The 17,585-nt window shown below is 38.2% G+C and overlaps 3 protein-coding genes across 3 annotated transcripts; 2 read left to right on the plus strand and 1 right to left on the minus strand.

Annotated features, from left to right (window-relative positions):
* The first annotated feature begins 1,489 nt into the window (after positions 1–1,489).
* On the plus strand, positions 1,490–3,767 carry LOC144632618 (angiopoietin-related protein 7-like). Its single transcript, XM_078491300.1, has 3 exons — positions 1,490–2,058; positions 2,184–2,561; positions 3,150–3,767. Exons 1-3 carry the CDS (start codon positions 1,788–1,790, stop codon positions 3,410–3,412), a joined length of 912 nt encoding a protein of 303 aa, XP_078347426.1. The 5' UTR covers positions 1,490–1,787; the 3' UTR covers positions 3,413–3,767.
* A 1,514-nt stretch (positions 3,768–5,281) lies between these two features.
* Positions 5,282–7,446, plus strand: LOC144632616 (microfibril-associated glycoprotein 4-like). Its single transcript, XM_078491299.1, has 3 exons — positions 5,282–5,668; positions 5,775–6,152; positions 6,950–7,446. Exons 1-3 carry the CDS (start codon positions 5,398–5,400, stop codon positions 7,267–7,269), a joined length of 969 nt encoding a protein of 322 aa, XP_078347425.1. The 5' UTR covers positions 5,282–5,397; the 3' UTR covers positions 7,270–7,446.
* Positions 7,447–9,033: 1,587 nt separating this feature from the next.
* Positions 9,034–10,396, minus strand: LOC144632133 (ankyrin repeat domain-containing protein 63-like). The gene has a single exon (XM_078490737.1). The coding sequence runs from the start codon at positions 10,177–10,179 to the stop codon at positions 9,349–9,351; it is 831 nt and encodes a 276-aa protein (XP_078346863.1). The 5' UTR covers positions 10,180–10,396; the 3' UTR covers positions 9,034–9,348.
* Between the last annotated feature and the right edge of the window lie 7,189 nt (positions 10,397–17,585).

Here is a 17,585-nt window from a genome sequence, read left to right on the forward strand (position 1 = left end):
TCAAGTTTGAAATAAACGCCGGGGGCGTTTAAACGAGAAAATACGGTACATTGACATACAACTGACCTTTACTGTTTAAAGATTTTAATCCTCGTTCAAATCTCAAATTCAAATAAGCGCAAGGTTGTTTGGGTTGGGGTTAACCCTAACCTGAGGGTTAACTCCAAACCCTAACCCATGGTTTGACAGGAGCAAGCGACATAGTAGTTGAAGGCCAATATATAGTGTTGAATGAAGAATATTATGAAAATGCTTCTTTAATACGCTTTCGTTTTAAGCTGAAAAATGCGGAAAATTCACGCGAGATGTCGCCATAATCGCAAACAAAAGCGCAAGAAAGACAGTGAAAGGCCATTACGTATGGTTTACGTTAATGATAGCTTTTCAAAGGAGAAACGGAGATATTATTTCATCGACCACAAATCTTTACAAACTCGTAGGACTCCTATTACCGGTGGTATCACTTGACAGTGGACCCAGCCCCACCCCCTACCCTTTCAGTTTGTCCAAAATTTCTTTCCGACCCCTATTAGTAATAGACTGCTGTCCATTTTCACTTCGTCTACCCCTCCCCCTCTACTTTTGAGCACCTATGGATCCATCACTCAGTTAAGATCAGTTAATAGTTTTTGTCGCTAATTTGAAAAAAGAAATTCGCATGAGTACAACGCCGAACAAAAGAAGGACAAAATGATGATGGTTCTAAAACATTTCATGGCAGTAAGTTTAGCGGAATATTTTTTCGTGTCAGGCACCAAATTTTTTCGATCTTTTAGAAAAGCGCAAAATTTTCAAATGGCCAAAATTTCCTTTAGTCCTAGGGCTTCTTAAGACAGATTTCACACGCGCTTAAGCAAACATTCAATTAAGTGAGATGCCCTGAAATCTCACTTCCTTAAACGTGGATATCGACGTAGAAATGAAACTTTTACGTGTGCCACTGCGTGCGATGACTCTACTTTCACGAATTTCCAATGCCACGTTTTTTTCTAGGTATCGTACATTACACGCACGTATTCGCATGTAGCGATCGTGAGGGTTTTCGCAAAAGTTGAACTGAGTTCAACTTTATTCGCATACTTTTGGATTTTGTCACATGACACCACTTGACGCCACTTGTCGACGCCATTTTGTTTTAAATCGCCGTCGACGTTAACATGGGAAAGTATTCACATGTAGAAGCACTTCTCATACATGAAGTTCGAAAATTCCCAGCAATATGGAACTAACTACGTACAGACCCAAATTACCAGAACGTAGTAGTGAAATGAAACGCCTGGCGTCAGGTCACGGAGGCTGTAAATCGGGAAGCCGGAAAGGCCTACTCTGAAATTCAGGATGGTACGCACGTAAAAAAGAAATGCTTTTTAATACTTTTTACGCGACAGTGGAAATTTGCCAACGTATGTTTTTAACGCACGTTTTACGTACGTAAATATTAATGTAGGAGAACATGTTACAGTGTTGCCTTGATAACAAGATTAGTATCAAATGTATAAGCCGTTTATATCTGTCAGCGCGTTTATAATTGCATGTACTCGCGTGAGTGCAGCCAAGCCCTCTTAAGTTTCAATCAGTACTTAGGTTTATAGTCACGAATGTTGTTAATCGCGTCAGTGTGAGTTTATGTTCTGTTATCGAACGATCACCTTTCGGAGGAGCTATCCCACCGATTAATAAATCCTATTCAAGATCGTAGTCGGAGTAGTTGTCTTCTACTGGTACCTACTACATTAACGCAACAGTGGAAATCCACCATTAATTGAGATCACTTTTCACAGCCAAGAATGATTTTCTTCAACGCAAGTTTTTGTCTGTTCTTCGGTAGCTTGTTGTTTCAGGAAGTGAGCAGCGCAACTAATACATCGAACGCAGTTGTTTCCAACAAAACGCCTGATGTTTCTGCGTCGACAATATGCCACAACGTGCACTTCAACAACTATTATTCAGGACCAGCGAACAAGGATATCAAGGCACACCTTATCAGAATAGAAAATAGACTCACCGATATACAGAAAAAACTTGATACAATGATAGGAAACAAAACTACTAAGGCAGGTAATTATAAGTGAACGCCACGGCTAGAATTCACGCTAACTCTGCACTTCTCGTCAATTATTCTATGCTGTCGCAGAACATATTCATTTTGTTGACTTATGGAGAGTGTTCTATTTTGTTTACAGTTACGAAAGATTGTGCTGAGCTATACAAAACTGGCGAAAGAATCAGCGGTGTTTATACAATCGACCCTGATGATTCAGGCGCCTTCGATGTGTTCTGTGACCAAACAACAGCCGGTGGAGGGTGGACAGTGTTTCAGAGGAGAGTGGATGGCTCCGTTGATTTCAACCGCGGTTGGGCCGACTACAAGAGTGGCTTTGGTAATCCAAGTGGCGAGTTTTGGCTAGGATTAGACAAAATAAACCGCCTGACAAAAACAAGGAGCAGACTGCGAGTTGAGCTTGAAGACACACAAGGAAAGACTGCGAACGCCGAGTATGACTTCTTTGCCGTTTCCAGCGAGCGAGACAAGTATAAACTCAGTCTTGGTACATATTCAGGTGAGCCTTCTTGCAGTAATTTCTTATGTTAAGATTTTGACACTGCCCTGAAATTAGTTTTAGGATTCCTTTTATAGCTAACGGTTTTTTCATGTTAGTACTCAAATTACTGGAACGGGCATTAATTCCTTTCTTGACAGTGGGTATTCATTATTTTGCTAGCTGCATTTTTTGGATAAAATCAATCAAGTTCCCCTATACGTTCCTCAAAAAAGTATTTTCAGCCACCTGGGATTTCTGTATTACAAACTGATTCCCCTGCAACTTGTTTCTTGGTCTGCGAGCAGTCTATTTCTTTTGCAGTTTCCATGGCGGGAGACTGGAAAGCGAAGTGTTGGAGAAATCGAGAGGCGAGCGACGAAGCCCTCGCCTCGACCCGTGAGAATCGAAGCTGATTTTCATCTGTTTCCTTAAAATTAGTCTCAGTCATTTTAGTCGATCTTTCCCAAAATTTAAAACATAATGTTCCCGCCTGATTCATTTCCCTGCACAAATCTCCAGAAAAAAAGCTTGATTCTCTTGTATCTCCTTCAATTGGCTTGTATATCTGTACATTCGTTAATTCAGTTTGCTTCCTTTTTTTTTCAGGAACTGCTGGTGATTCATTGAGCTATCACCGCAATTCAGCGTTTTCAACCAAAGATCGCGACAATGATCAGAGCTCAGGAAACTGTGCTGTATCTTATAAAGGAGGCTGGTGGTTTAACAGTTGTGTAATTGCAAACCTAAACGGCTACTATTACCACGGGCCTCATTCATCTGACCACGACGGTGTCAACTGGCGTACATGGAAGGGCCGTAAATACTCCGCTAAAAGAGCTGAGATGAAAACCAGACCCGCTGACTTTTAAATCTCTCGCTGGAGTTGCTTGTCAGACTTTTTAATTTTCCAGATAACCAAAATGTAGTTGGACTGGGTAGTGATAAAAAAAATGTAAGCTAAAAAAGCAACGGTTAATTGCATACCCCGAGTCCTTATTGCGGTTGTAACTTTTTAGTACTGTTTGTTTTGCTGTACAAGGTAGTCCTGGCCTTATTTACAAGTCTGTGGATCAAAACCTGTATAGTGTGTGACCATTCAAATGAAAGCTACTGATCAATTCCTTCCTGTTTTTTTTTTTTTTAATATTTTGCAAAATGAAATTGGGGATTTTTTTTATTTTTGAGTGTACTTTAACAACATAACCTGTTAATTAATAAAGCAATAGCCACATTGTGTTTTATTTATTGTTGTTGTTTTTTTTGGTTTTTTTTTTTTTTTTTTTTTTATAGCCTTGTCTCTACCACTGCTTTCCCCGCTTTATAAGTAGAATGGCTGAAAAATATAGGGTATTCAGTGATTGGGAAAAATGTTCCTTCTATTCCCTCTAACCCCCCCCCCTCCCCCAAGCCCCCCCCCCTTCCGTCACCCTAACATGCAAGCCAATATTACTTTTACGTATCGCTACTACAAAGTTTAGCAGTGGCCCTGTTTGTAAACTGAAATAATCTTTGTTATAACAAACCTGTTTCACATTGTTTGGTAACTGTGGAGTACATCATAGAAAACGTATTAAGATCAGCTACATGCAAATCAACATTGAGCTACTCAATTCGACTTCATTGCGCTTCAAGTTTATTTAGTGTTTCCACTCAACGATACTTTGTGATTTAACCATTCTTTTTTCTTTGCTTAGTAAAATATATACAATGCAAATAAAGCCTTGTCTTGTCCTCGATACTGAAGATCCTAAACAAACACTTAAAATTTCTAACCTCATTAAATTAATGTATTAAACTATTCTCTTCGTGCGCACTGTTTATTACTAACTTTACGATGTTAAACTTTTCGTAAACTGTCAGAGCGGCTTTTCCACTGCCAACTTAAATTTAAAGTGATATGTTGTACCAAGCATACTGTTGAATGTAGAATATTATTAAAAATGCTTCTTACACATTAGCTGAACTAAAATGCGAAAAGTCGCGTGAAATCTTTCCATAATGGCAGACAAAAGCGCTACAAAGACTGAAAAACTACACCATGTATGGTTTATGGTAGCTTTTCAAAGGAAAAACGGAGATAGTTTTTCTTTACAAACTCGTAGAAGTCTGGTTACCGGTTACCGGTGGTATCACTAGACAGTGGACTCAGCCCCCACCCCTTAACCTTTCAATTTGCCCAAACCATCACTTCTAAAGAATACTTAGTGGTTTCTGCCGCCAATTTGAAAAAAAGAAGTGAGGATGAAATGCAGCGTCGAACAAAGCCCGGGACGGACATAAGAATGTTGGGTCTTAAACGTTTCATTTGATTTCCCAACACAAGCGTACATGTAATAATTTAAGAGGAATATTTTTTTGCGTCACTCCAAATTTGTGCGACCTTTCAGAAAAGCGCATAATTTTTATCTGGCCGAAATTTCCTTTAGACATAGCTTGTGTACAGCCGTCCAGCTCCGCGATTTTTTTGAGCGGAGCGGGACGGCTGTACACAGGCTACTTTAGTCATAGCACTTTTTTATAAACACACTCTAAAGCAAACATTCAATTGAAATCTCACTTCCTTATTAGAATAGTTTTTTTGCGGCTTTTTGTCTGTCAAAGCGTAGAATGCTTTTGTATAAGCCTTGACAGTGTTCTTTGTGCACTTTGTCAACAAGAATCCAAATAACATAACAAAAAACTCTGTCCGCTTGATTGGCAATAGATGAATGATAAATCAATCTGGCAAACACGAAAAATCTGCTTGTATCCAAATCGATATACACATTGTATAATGTTGATCGAACGTGATTAATTGTGGAATGCTTAGCGAGATAACACGCGACTAACTTGAGATAACTTTTCGCAGCCGAGAATGATTTTCCTCAACAGAAGGTTTTGTCTGTTCTTCGGTAGCTTGCTGTTTCAGGCAGTGAGCAGCGCAACCAATGCATCGAACCAAGTCACTTCCAACAAAACGCCTGATGTTCCTGCGTCGACTAAATGCCACAACGTGCACTTCAACAACTACTATTCAGGACCACCGAACAAGGACATAAAGGCGCACCTTATCAGAATAGAAAATAAACTCACCGAGGTACAGAAAAAACTTGATACAATGATAGGAAACAAAACTACAAAGGAAGGTAAGACTAAAATTAACGCTAACTCTTTACTTCTCGTCGGTCAATTATTCTGTCGCAGAATATATTCATTTTGTTGACTTATTGAGAGGGTTCTATTTTTTTACAGTTAAGAAAGATTGCGCTGAGCTGTATAAATCTGGCGAAAGAATCAGCGGTGTTTATACAATCGACCCCGATGATTCAGGCGCCTTCGATGTGTTCTGTGACCAAACAACAGCCGGTGGGGGGTGGACAGTGTTCCAGAAAAGACTGGATGGCTCCGTTGATTTCAACATCGGCTGGACCGACTACAAACGTGGCTTCGGTAACCTGAATGGCGAGTTTTGGCTGGGATTAGACAAAATGAACCACCTGACGAAAACAAAGAGCAGGCTGCGAGTAGAGCTGGAAGACACACAAGGAAAGACTGCGTACGCCGCGTATGACTTCTTTGCTATTTCCAGTGGAAAAAACAAGTATAAACTCAGTCTGGGAACATATTCCGGTAAGCCTTTTTGCAACCCGTTTACGGTGTACTGAAGATCGGCTATTGAAGGCTACAACACTGCAAAAACTGACCATAACTGGCCAGTTCTAGTCTCTCTTCTCCTATATATATAGAGAGGATAATACATGGTTGCGCGGAGATATGAAATTTATCTTCGAGTGTTCAAGAACTCGATATCTCACGCCAGTGAGCGCAGCGAACGAGTAAGATATCGAGATAACTAAACTGCCTGCAACAGTTTTGAATCTCACTCACTTTCGCAGAAACATTTTCAATGTAAATTGAGTTGTTACTTCCATTTCAACGGTCACTTCTGAAGGTGTATGTAGAAGCATACGAATCGTCAAGTGAAACCATAGTTAGTGAAACGGGTCTTACAATGCCGCGTTTGTTCGTAATGTTTATCACCGCAGTTTGCGTGTTATTTCTAGATTTTTCTCAGCGCGAAAAATCCTGGTAATTCACTCCAGTTTATATAATAAAAAATATCATAAATTATGTTTTACTCTTATTATAACAGTTGCAGTAAGCAGGCTTTACTATATGTTGCGAGAGTGCGAGTCAGTGAGTTAATTTACTATGTTGCAAACTACACTTTCATCATTCTCCCTGCAGATATTCCCGTTGGATATAATCACCCAGTACTAAGGTTTCCCCTCCTCCTTCCCCCAAAATGGACCACAATGTTGCCCTTCACCCAAACCTAGCTAGGGGAGGGCTTCGATTCTCTTCCATGACCCCTTCTAGGGCGGTATAAATCTGTGTTTAACTGTTCTGGCTCCTTTTATTTTCAGGAACTGCTGGTGATTCCTTGGGCTATCACCGTAACTCAGCGTTTTCAACCAAAGATCATGACAATGATCAGAACTCAGGAAACTGTGCTGCAGTTTATAAAGGAGGCTGGTGGTTCAAATCATGCGTGGTTGCAAACCTGAACGGTTACTATTACCACGGGCCTCACTCATCCGACCACGACGGTGTCAACTGGCGTACGTGGAAAGGTGGAAAGGGCCATCAATACTCCGCTAAAAGAGCTGAGATGAAGATCAGACTCAGTCGATTTTTAGTAAATCTGGCTGGGGAAACATGTCAGAGTTCTTTTCAATCCAGATAACCAAAATATAAACCGGGCGGGATAAAAAAAAACGTAGTAACGGTTAGTTGAAGACCAAACATGGCTGTAACTTTTGTGGTACTGTTTATTGTGCTGCATAAGGTTTGGTATAAGTCTGTGGATCAAACCATACTGCGATCACTCAAATAAAGCTATTGAACAGTACTTTCATTTGGTTGTTGCAATTATTTGCTTGTTGTCGATTGTTTATTTTCACTTCCAATATTTTACAGAATGAAATTGGAGACTTTATCCGTTATAATTTCAGTGCAGTGTGTCACTTATTCCCGATTTTGTTTCTTTTTGTTTCTTTTTTTTTTTTTTTCGATTGACAATTTAAAATAGTCTCAGTAATGTTGCTCGAACTCTTTGAAAAATCCGCACCGGAATAATCGCGATGATGTTTAGGCTCAAATATCAGCAAACTGAGCGCTCAAAAGCTCCTAAATCACTAGCCCAACACGGATTGTAACACACTGGACGCTCTCTTCCCGGTTTACTTTGTTTCTCTATTTTGTTTAACTTTTTCCTCTTAGCAATCGAGCCTGAGGAGTTGATATATTTCATACTGTAGTACAATCATTTTGACAAGAAATAAGACTTTTGCTACATAGCCCCTCTTCCATGATGAAGTGAATTATCTGTGCAAAAAGTAGAACTGTTAAAGATGATTTCCAGTCGCTGCGCAGACCGGGGTTTGTTACGTTGTGATTCGTTGAACGTTACACTTCGGTGACAGCAACATGACGAGTCCGCCAACAGTTCGTTTCGAGAAGTTCCGATGAGCAACGTCGGGAAAGCGTGGTCCACTCGTTTTGTTCTGAGGATATCTGGCGTGAGAGGTATTTCGCGGATTTAGTTTGCTGTCATTCCCTTCGTGTGGGCTCACAAACATTGCAGCCGAGATTGCGCAGTACGGACTGGAATTCATCTTTAACATGAAAAATAAACTTTTGGAAAAAGTCGGATGGAAAACCTCCAATTTTTTCGAGTTTTCGATATTTGGAAAGGGTATTCAGTTTTCTTATTCCCAAATGACAACTTAGTATACGCGAGGTGTTTCGGTAAGTCCCAAAACGACATGTTAGACATGTTTTTGATTTGTCCCTTTCATCTTGTCGCCACAATGTCCACTGTCTTTGTTGAGACCCTCCTCTCTCTCTCTCTCTCTCTCTCTCGCTCCGACCCCTTTAACATTAAGCGCGGGTTTCGAGCCAGTTTAAAACCCAGCTTGTTGAGCCGGATTTTTAGTCTAAAAAAGCTGTTTTGGCTTATAGTGGAAGCCCCTCGACTGGGATGTTATGAAGGAAAAAGATTGGGCATAAGTGATTTCTGAAATAAAGGAAAAATGAAGCTCTTTCATCTCCGTCCAAACCTTCTCCCCTTGCAAACTAGCATCACTTGTTAGTCAGTTTCGCCCGCACTTTTTGCAGTTTCACGAGTTAATCACCTACCCGCGCAAACATACTTGACTTCGGTATACTGCTCTTGTTATAACAGTGGTGGGTAACTATGATAGAGCGGGCTGTGAGTTAGCTCTCAATTTTAATAAGTGTTTCTCTTGTAAGTCAAATTGGTTTTACGATACTCTTACGATAACATAAAACAATTTAAATTCAGTGGAACGAAATCCCAATGAATAAATTTAAATTGTTCTACTCAAATCATCAGGTTGAACCGATTTAAACTTGGCTGGAACAGATTTACCTGAAAACCAAAATAACCTACAATAGTTCAACTCGACGACACTTTATGATTTGATCATTTTTTATTTTTCGTTTAGTAAAATATATACACAATGCGAATAAAGTCCTGTCTTGTCCTCAATAAGTTCCTAAACAAACACTTAAAATTTCTAACCTCATTAAAATATGTATTAAATCATTCTCTTTGCACGCACTGCTTATTACTAACAACGTTAAACTTTATGTAGATATGTCAGAGCGGCTTTTCCTTTCTGCAAGGTCTTACGGACCCCTTACAGTATATTTTCGTGCGGCGATCTCATTCTTTAATGCGACGATCCAGGGGTGCCGTTACTTAATCTTATAATCTATATAGCTGGTAATCTGTTTTTAATTAATAAGCCGAGTACTTCACACCACCTCCAGATCTACACTTTCGAGGATACGAATTAGTAAGCTGTTCTGTATACAGACCAAATAGCCTCGGCAGATTACAAGAGTTTTGTCGTAGCCCTGTGTGCGGCTTGTTCTTTTTTTGTCCTATCGCAGCACTAAAGGCATCGCGCAGGAGATTTGTTTCGCTGGAACACGGTGTCGCATGTCCTTCGTTTAAAAGCACCTCCGCGCAGTCCGTAAATTGTTTGCTGTACGCTATCTTTAGCGCGCTTTTCCCTCGATTGTTCACTCTGTTTACGTCAAGTCTATTCCTCCTGAACACTTTTGATATCGTTTTAACAATGTTTACATTGCCCGACATGCTGGCTAACATCAAGTTCGTGTTCCCTTCAGAGTCAATGCTTCCCAATGCAAGATCCAACTCGGGATGGCTGAAAAATAACTTGACCATGTCCTCTCGCCCGAGAAGACAAGCCCACGACAGAGCCGATCGATTAGACTTGTCCAACAGTTTTACTTTAGCGCCGTAATTCATCAGCATCTTCGCGCTTCTACGGCGAAGTTTACTGTTATCCAGAAACATGGCTCTAATCAACGCTGTTTGCCCATTGTCCAAATCTTTGCAGTTCACGTTAACACCTGCGTCCAACAGTAGCCGAACTTGCCGAAGTCTTCCTTGGCTTACAGCTTCTAAAAGAATCCTTGGTCTTCCGCTAACAACAGAACGACTTTCGTTGCTGTTCTCCTTAAACTGAGTGTCTGTCCACGCTACCTTTCGATCGTGATTTGGTTGCCTTTGGTGACCGACGAACAACGAAGGAGCCAACATAGCAATTTCTCCTCTTGTTGTCGATTTAAACTTTTTCACCAAATGTTTACCTCGTATACAGCGAAACTTTGACCAGTTTTCAATGAGCTCATGGGGTGATCTGTTTAATTGTCGCACAGTTTCATAGCACTGTAATTGCTTGTATAACTCACCTTTGATTAAAAATTCATCAAACAAACATCTTGCCTTATTGTCTCCGGGTTCTTTGTTGTGATAAGAACGCCAATGGATGATATGGGGTTTTATTACACGGTAGGTCAGGCTTGACTGACCTTTTGAATTCACTGATTGGGCGAAAAATAAACGCTCATATGAGTCAGGGTCACGTCCGAAGACTTCGCTGTCCGATTAGGCTTAAAATATACGCCGAGCTATAAGAAGGCGAATAACGCCAGACTGATGTAGCAAGTTTTGTTGATCTGGTACCCAAGGGAATTGTTCTAAATGTTTATATCACTTAATTTAATACAACTAATTTCCTTTTAGTATACATAAATGATTTGCGATTTGATATACACCTCTTAAGACATTCTAACCGATAAAGAACTGAGATGACAAGGATGTGTGAAAGACGTCAGGAGAAACCCGGCACGTTCACCCGAAAACGAAACGGACAACGCAAACAACGGGAACAAGAAAACTCGTGACCCTCTTCCAGAACAACGCTACGAGAAAGGCAGAACGCCGTTTTTACGTTATAAGTGCCCCTTTCCAGCCGCTGTTGGCCTTTTTTAAAATCATAGCTGTACCCGCCATTTTTATATCTCCGAAAACAACAGGACTAACAGGCATTACTTTCCCTATATAGGTCTTCCGAACAGATACTCACCGAAACGGTCTGTTGGGTTCCCCATACAAGCTTTATACTTAACTATATATCATTAATGGTGGTTGCGTAACAACTTTCAGAGTCGCGCGAGTTTTTGCGCAGTTTCAATCTAACTGAACAAAAGGACAATGTGTCAAAAACTCATCAAGCACTTCAACCATAAACAGCTAAGCTTTTTGTAACTTGTATATTTTCAACTACTTACCACCGAGAGTAAAAGAACATAGAAAATAGAGAATTTTTCTTCGAGCCGGAAAGAAATTACTGATGTCCGATCAAACACAAAGTTTTCGAAAATTAGATGTTAGCTAGCAACCTTTAGATCGGAGTACGAGAAGAAATTGAGTAGGAGTGAGTGAATGAATGAAAAACTTTATTAGAACTTTGCAAACTTAGTGTTTGTTTAACACCGTTAGACACCAATCTTGTACCGATAGTCTCCTATTCAACTTGGTAAATGAATTTCGTTCGTTAAGGCATAGTTGCACAAATAGACCTGCTTCCAACGTGTCAAGACTTCATAGCTCAGTTGGTAGAGCAACGCACCAGATCGCGGAGATCATCAGCGGGTTCAAATCCCGTCGTAGCCATGAAATTTTTTTCAGGCTAAAAAATGCAATTGCTTAAATTGTTAACACACTTTCATCATTTATCTGCAGTTCTCATATATGTCTTTCATACACCTGGCGGCTTCTTATTTTAGCGATTTTTTTTCAGAGCAAGATTTAGTGACAATCTAATTAAGCGATTTTCCAGAAAAATTTAAAAGGTTATCAATATCGTCAGGAGCCCATCTCGTCTAAACCAGTTTTTAATGAACAGTAAGATGGAAATAAATGTTCAGTAAAAGAACAAACTCACAAACTGGAATTGAACAAACATTTGCACTGCCAGAAAGAACAAGTTTTCCAACATCCATTTTAAAAAGAATTTAATTCAGTTTCAAGTCAACTATGCTTTATTTTGTTTCCCTTTGGGGTGGGGTCACTTCAAGATAACGAGTATTAAATTTGACCTATAAACAAATTTTAGCGAACACTAAATAAAGCGATTTTTGCCCAACTTGCTAAAATCGCTAAAATTAGCAGCCGCTAATTATAGTAACCTTAAAGTATTCACTTTGACGTAAAGTAAAATTCTGGCTTCCCATTGAAGCCAGGAATTTTTGGGGGGTTCCTTTTTTGCAATTTCTTTAAATGCAATTCACTGTGACGGGATCATTTCTTCACGGTATTCACTTTGTCAGACAGGGTTATATTGGCAACATAAAGCAATTTGAAGCAATAAGTGTACTGAACGCTTTCACTAATTTTTAAATACATTTTTATAAATTTTTTTCGGCAAATTAGACAGTCTAAAAGTCTTTTCAGTTTCAAAGGACAAAAACCTTCACAGGTCTCAGAATGCTTATGCGGAGACACTATGCAGGTGAAACAATGCGCAATCTTGAAGCGCGAATAATATAACTATTAGACTCTAATTACATTGTTTTATTTCTGTGTTAACTTCTTTCTTAAGAGTTGACGACCATAAAACAGAAATGCCGAATGAGCAAAAGAACCAAGATTTTCAGAGGATGGATAGCGCTATAAACACCATATAAAGCACTATCCACTGGTATTTGCAAAGCAAACTTCGCTATCCACAGCAACGAAGTGATGAAAGCTTGTAATTCCAAAACACCGAGATAATTTCCCCAAGCCGCTTTTAATACATGACATTGAAAAGATTAGTGAATAATTACCGGCGGAGAGTTATTAAAACTCGGAAAATACCAAAATGAGCATGCTATACAATGAATGCTTCTTCTTCATCTTGCGAATTTTTCTCGTGCGTTGCTATAGGCACGGTCACTTGATTGGAGCAGACATGCTCGTTTATGCTAATTATTTCTCACAATTTTGTTTATTCGAATTAGTTGCGGCAAATTCACCAGTAGCCGAAAACGTGCATGATTTGATCGTCCATCTTGGTGACAAAGAAACTAGCGGCAAGCCAACTATATGAGTATCTGGATTGAGACTGACGGCTTTGGAAGGCAGGGAGATGAGGTAGGTACAACGCTGAATTAAAGTAGACAAAAAGGGTTTGAACTTTAGCAGTTTCGGCAACTGTGGCTGTTTAATAACTGGGCCTTCGTTTCTCAGGTTTGAGCGTACTTGAAAAGAAATGAACAGAAGGGAGAAAACAAACAGCCTACGAAAACTCGGTGCGGAACAAAACCACAGGCAACAAGGTAAATAAACCATGACTTTTTTCATAGCTTGTTCAATTCGTTTTTCCAGCTTCTCTGAATATCCTATGTAATGAATTCGTCACGAGGAATTCGCAGACTTTTGGTCCAGACTGCTCTGAAATTATTGGTAGCCAACTGATTTCATGAATACTTTTTTTCCTTGAGCATCTAAAAGGAAGATACAACCTTAATTTGAGGATAGAAATCAAACTACGGCCATGCATAGAGACAACTTGAGATTTAGCATCAACTTTTTAAGCTGTAATACATTTCCATCCTAGCCATCTGGCCGCAGCCAAAGGCGCTTGTTAACAGTTTTGGTGAACAAACATAGCAATTGTTGTTATGAAGGGTTGCTGAGTACTTTTGTACTTGTTGCTTTTGTTTTGATTGGTTTGCGGGATTAGTCTACAGTTTTAAATAATTTGCGATCGCAAAGGATATGTTAGTCGAGTTTTGGATTTGTTTTACAAAACTTAAAAAATTAAAACATAGTTGATCAAGTTGAGTTGTCATAGTAAAATACCCGGAAAATACCAAAATGAGCATTCTATACAAAGACTACTTCTTCTTCATCTTGCGATTTTTTCTCGTGCGTTGCTATAGACACGGACACTTGATTGGCGCAGAGATGCTCGTTTATGCTAATTCTTTTTTTCCCACAATTTTGTTTATTCGAATTAGTTGCGCCAAATACACCAGTAGCCAAAAACGTGCACGATTTGAGCGTCCATCTTGGTGACAAACAAACTAGCGGCAAGCCAACTTTATGAGTACCTGGATTGAGACTGACGGCTTTGGAAGGCAGGGACATGAGGTAGGTACAACGCTGAATTAAAGTACACAAAAAGGGTTTTAACAGTTTTGGCAAATGTGGCTGTTTAATAACTGTGTCTCCATTTCTCAGGTTTGAGCGTACTTGAAAAGGAAGGAAGAGAAAGGAGAAAACAAACAAGCTACGAAAACTCGTTTCGGAACAAAACAACAGGCAGCAAGGTAAATAAGCCGTTTCTGTTGCGAAATTATCTTGTTATACTCTGTTGTATTTTTCAAATGTCTGGAAATGCTGTTATATTTTGTGGTAAGTTTCTGTGTGCTATTGCGCACTTTTCTCGTTACAATATGTTATATTTTTCTGGTTGTTATTGCGCACATATCTTGTTATATTATGGTGCATTTCTCTTGTTCCTATTACGCGCTAATGTTGTTATATCATGTTATATTATTCTGGTTGTTATTGCCCACATATCTTGTTATATCATGTTGTATTTTTCTTGTTCCTATTGCGGGCTCATCTTGTTTTACCATGTTACATTATTCCGGTTGTTATTGCGCACATATCTTGCTATAACATGTTGTATTTTTCTTGTTCCTATTGCGCGCTAATCTTGTTATGTAATGGTGTGTTTTTCATGTTGCTATTGCGCACTTTTCTCAATATACTCTGTTGTATTTTGTAGGTGTCTGGAGAACATTGATGCTGTTATATTTTGTGGTAGGTTTCTGTGTGCTATTGCGCACTTATCTCGTTACAATATGTTATATTGTTCTGGTTGTTATTGCGCAGATATCTTGTTATATTATGGTGCATTTCTCTTGTTCTATTGCGCACTAATGTTGTTATATCATGTTATATTATTCTGGTTGTTATTGCGCACATATCTTGTTATATCATGTTGTATTTTTCTTGTTCCTATTGCGGGCTAATCTTGTTTTATCATGTTATATTATTCTGGTTGTTATTGCGCACATATCTTGTTATATCATGTTGTATTTTTCTTGTTCCTATTGCGCGCTAATCTTGTTATGTTACGGTGTGTTTTTTGTGTTGCTATTGCGCACTTTTCTTAATATACTCTGTTGTATTTTGTAGGTGTCTGGTGCACATTGATGCTGTTATATTTTGTGGTAAGTTTCTGTGTGCTATTGCGCACTTTTTTTGTTACAATATGTTATATTTTTCTGGTTGTTATTGCGCACATATCTTGTTATATTATGGTGCATTTCTCTTGTTCCTATTGCGCGCTAATGTTGTTATATCATGTTATATTATTCTGGTTGTTATTGCGCACATATCTTGTTATATGATGTTGTATTTTTCTTGTTCATATTGCGGGCTAATCTTGTTTTATCATGTTATATTATTTCGGTTGTTATTGCGCACATATCTTGTTATATCATGTTGTATTTTTCTTGTTCCTATTGCGCGCTAATCTTGTTATGTTATGGTGTGTTTTTCGTGTTGCTATTGCGCACTTTTCTTAATATACTCTGTTGTATTTTGTAGGTGTCTGGTGCACATTGGTGCTGTTATATTTTGTGGTAAGTTTCTGTGTGCTATTGCGCACTTTTCTCGTTACAATATTATATGTTTTTCTGGTTGTGATTGCGCACATATCTTGTTATATTATGGTGCATTTCTCTTGTTCCTATTGCGGGCTACTGTTGTTATATCATGTTATATTATTCTGGTTGTTATTTCGCACATATCTTGTTATATCATGTTGTACTTTTCTTGTTTCTATTGCGCGCTAATCTTGTTATGTTATGATGTGTTTTTCATGTTGCTATTGCGCACTTTTCTTAATATACTCTGTTGTATCTTGTAGGTGTTTGGTGTACATTGATGCTGTTATATTTTGCGGTAAGTTTCTGTGTGCTATTGCGCACTTTTCTCGTTACAATATGTTATATTTTTCTGGTTGTTATTGCGCACATATCTTGTTATATTATGGTGCATTTCTCTTGTTCCTATTGCGGGCTAATGTTGTTATATCATGTTATATTATTCTGGTTGTTATTGCGCACATATCTTGTTATATCTTGTTGTATTTTTCTTGTTCCTATTGGGGGCTAATCTTGTTTTATCATGTTATATTATTCCGGTTGTTATTGCGCACATATCTTGTTATATCATGTTGTATTTTTCTTGTTCCTATTGCGCGCTAATCTTGTTATGTTATGGTGTGTTTTTCGTGTTGCTATTGCGCACTTTTCTTAATATACTCTGTTGTATTTTGTAGGTGTCTGGTGCACATTGTGCTGTTATATTTTTGTACGTTTCTGTGTGCTATTGTGCACTTTCTCGTTACAATATGTTATATTTTTCTGGTTGTTATTGGGCACATATCTTGTTATATTATGGTGATTTCTCTTGTTCCTATTGCGCGCTAATGTTGTTATATCATGTTACATTATTTGTTGTTATTGGGCACATATCTTGTTATATCATGTTGTATTTTTCTTGTTCCTATTGCGGGCTAATGTTTTATATCATTTATATTATTCCGTTGTTATTTCGCACATATCTTTATATATTTGTATTTTTTTGTTATTGGGTTATATTATATTTTCTGTTGTATTGGCCATTTTTTTATTATGTGCTTTCTCTTGTTCCTATTGCGCGCTAATTTGTTATATCATGTTAATTATTTGTTGTTATCGGGCAATTTTGTTATATTATGGTGCATTTCTTTGTTCCTATTCGCGCTAATGTTTTATATCATGTTACATTATTCTGGTTTTATTGCGCACATATCTTTTATATCATGTTGTTTTTTTTCTCCATTCGGGCTATGTTTTTTCATTTTTTTTCTTTTTTTCTTTGTTTATATGTTTTTTTTCTTGATCCTATTGCGCGCTAGTTTTTATATCATGTATATTATTCTGTATTATTGCGCACATATTTTATATTATGGTGCATTTCTTAGTTCCTATTGCGTGCTAATGTTGTTATATCATGTTATATTATTCTGGTTGTTATTGCGCACATATCTTGTTATATCATGTTGTATTTTTCTTGTTTCTATTTCGCGCAATCTTTTTTGTTATGTGTGCTTTTCGTGTTGCTATTGCGCACTTTTCTTAATATACTCTGTTGTATTTTGTAGGTGTCTGGTGCACATTGATGCTGTTATATTTTGTGGTAAGTTTCTGTGTGCTATTGCGCACTTTTCTCGTTAAAATATGTTATATTTTTTGTTGTGATTGCGCACATATCTTGTTATATTATGGTGCATTTCTCTAGTTCCTATTGCGCGCTAATGTTGTTAAATCATGTTATATTATTCTGGTTGTTTTTGCGCACATATCTTGTTATGTTATGGTGCATTTCACTTGTTCCTATTGGACTCTAATGTTGTTATATCATGTTATATTATTCTTGTGATTTTTGCGCAGATATCTTGTTATATGATGTTGTATTTTTCTTGTTCCTATTGCGGGCTAATCTTGTTTTATCATATTATATTATTCCGGTTGTTATTGCGCACATATCTTGTTATATCATGTTGTATTTTTCTTGTTCCTATTGCGCGCTAATCTTGTTATGTTATGATGTGT

Source organism: Oculina patagonica, chromosome 12 (genome assembly GCF_052425735.1).
Source record: "Oculina patagonica isolate OP01 chromosome 12, crgOcupat, whole genome shotgun sequence".
In the NCBI taxonomy this organism is placed as follows: domain Eukaryota; kingdom Metazoa; phylum Cnidaria; class Anthozoa; order Scleractinia; family Oculinidae; genus Oculina; species Oculina patagonica.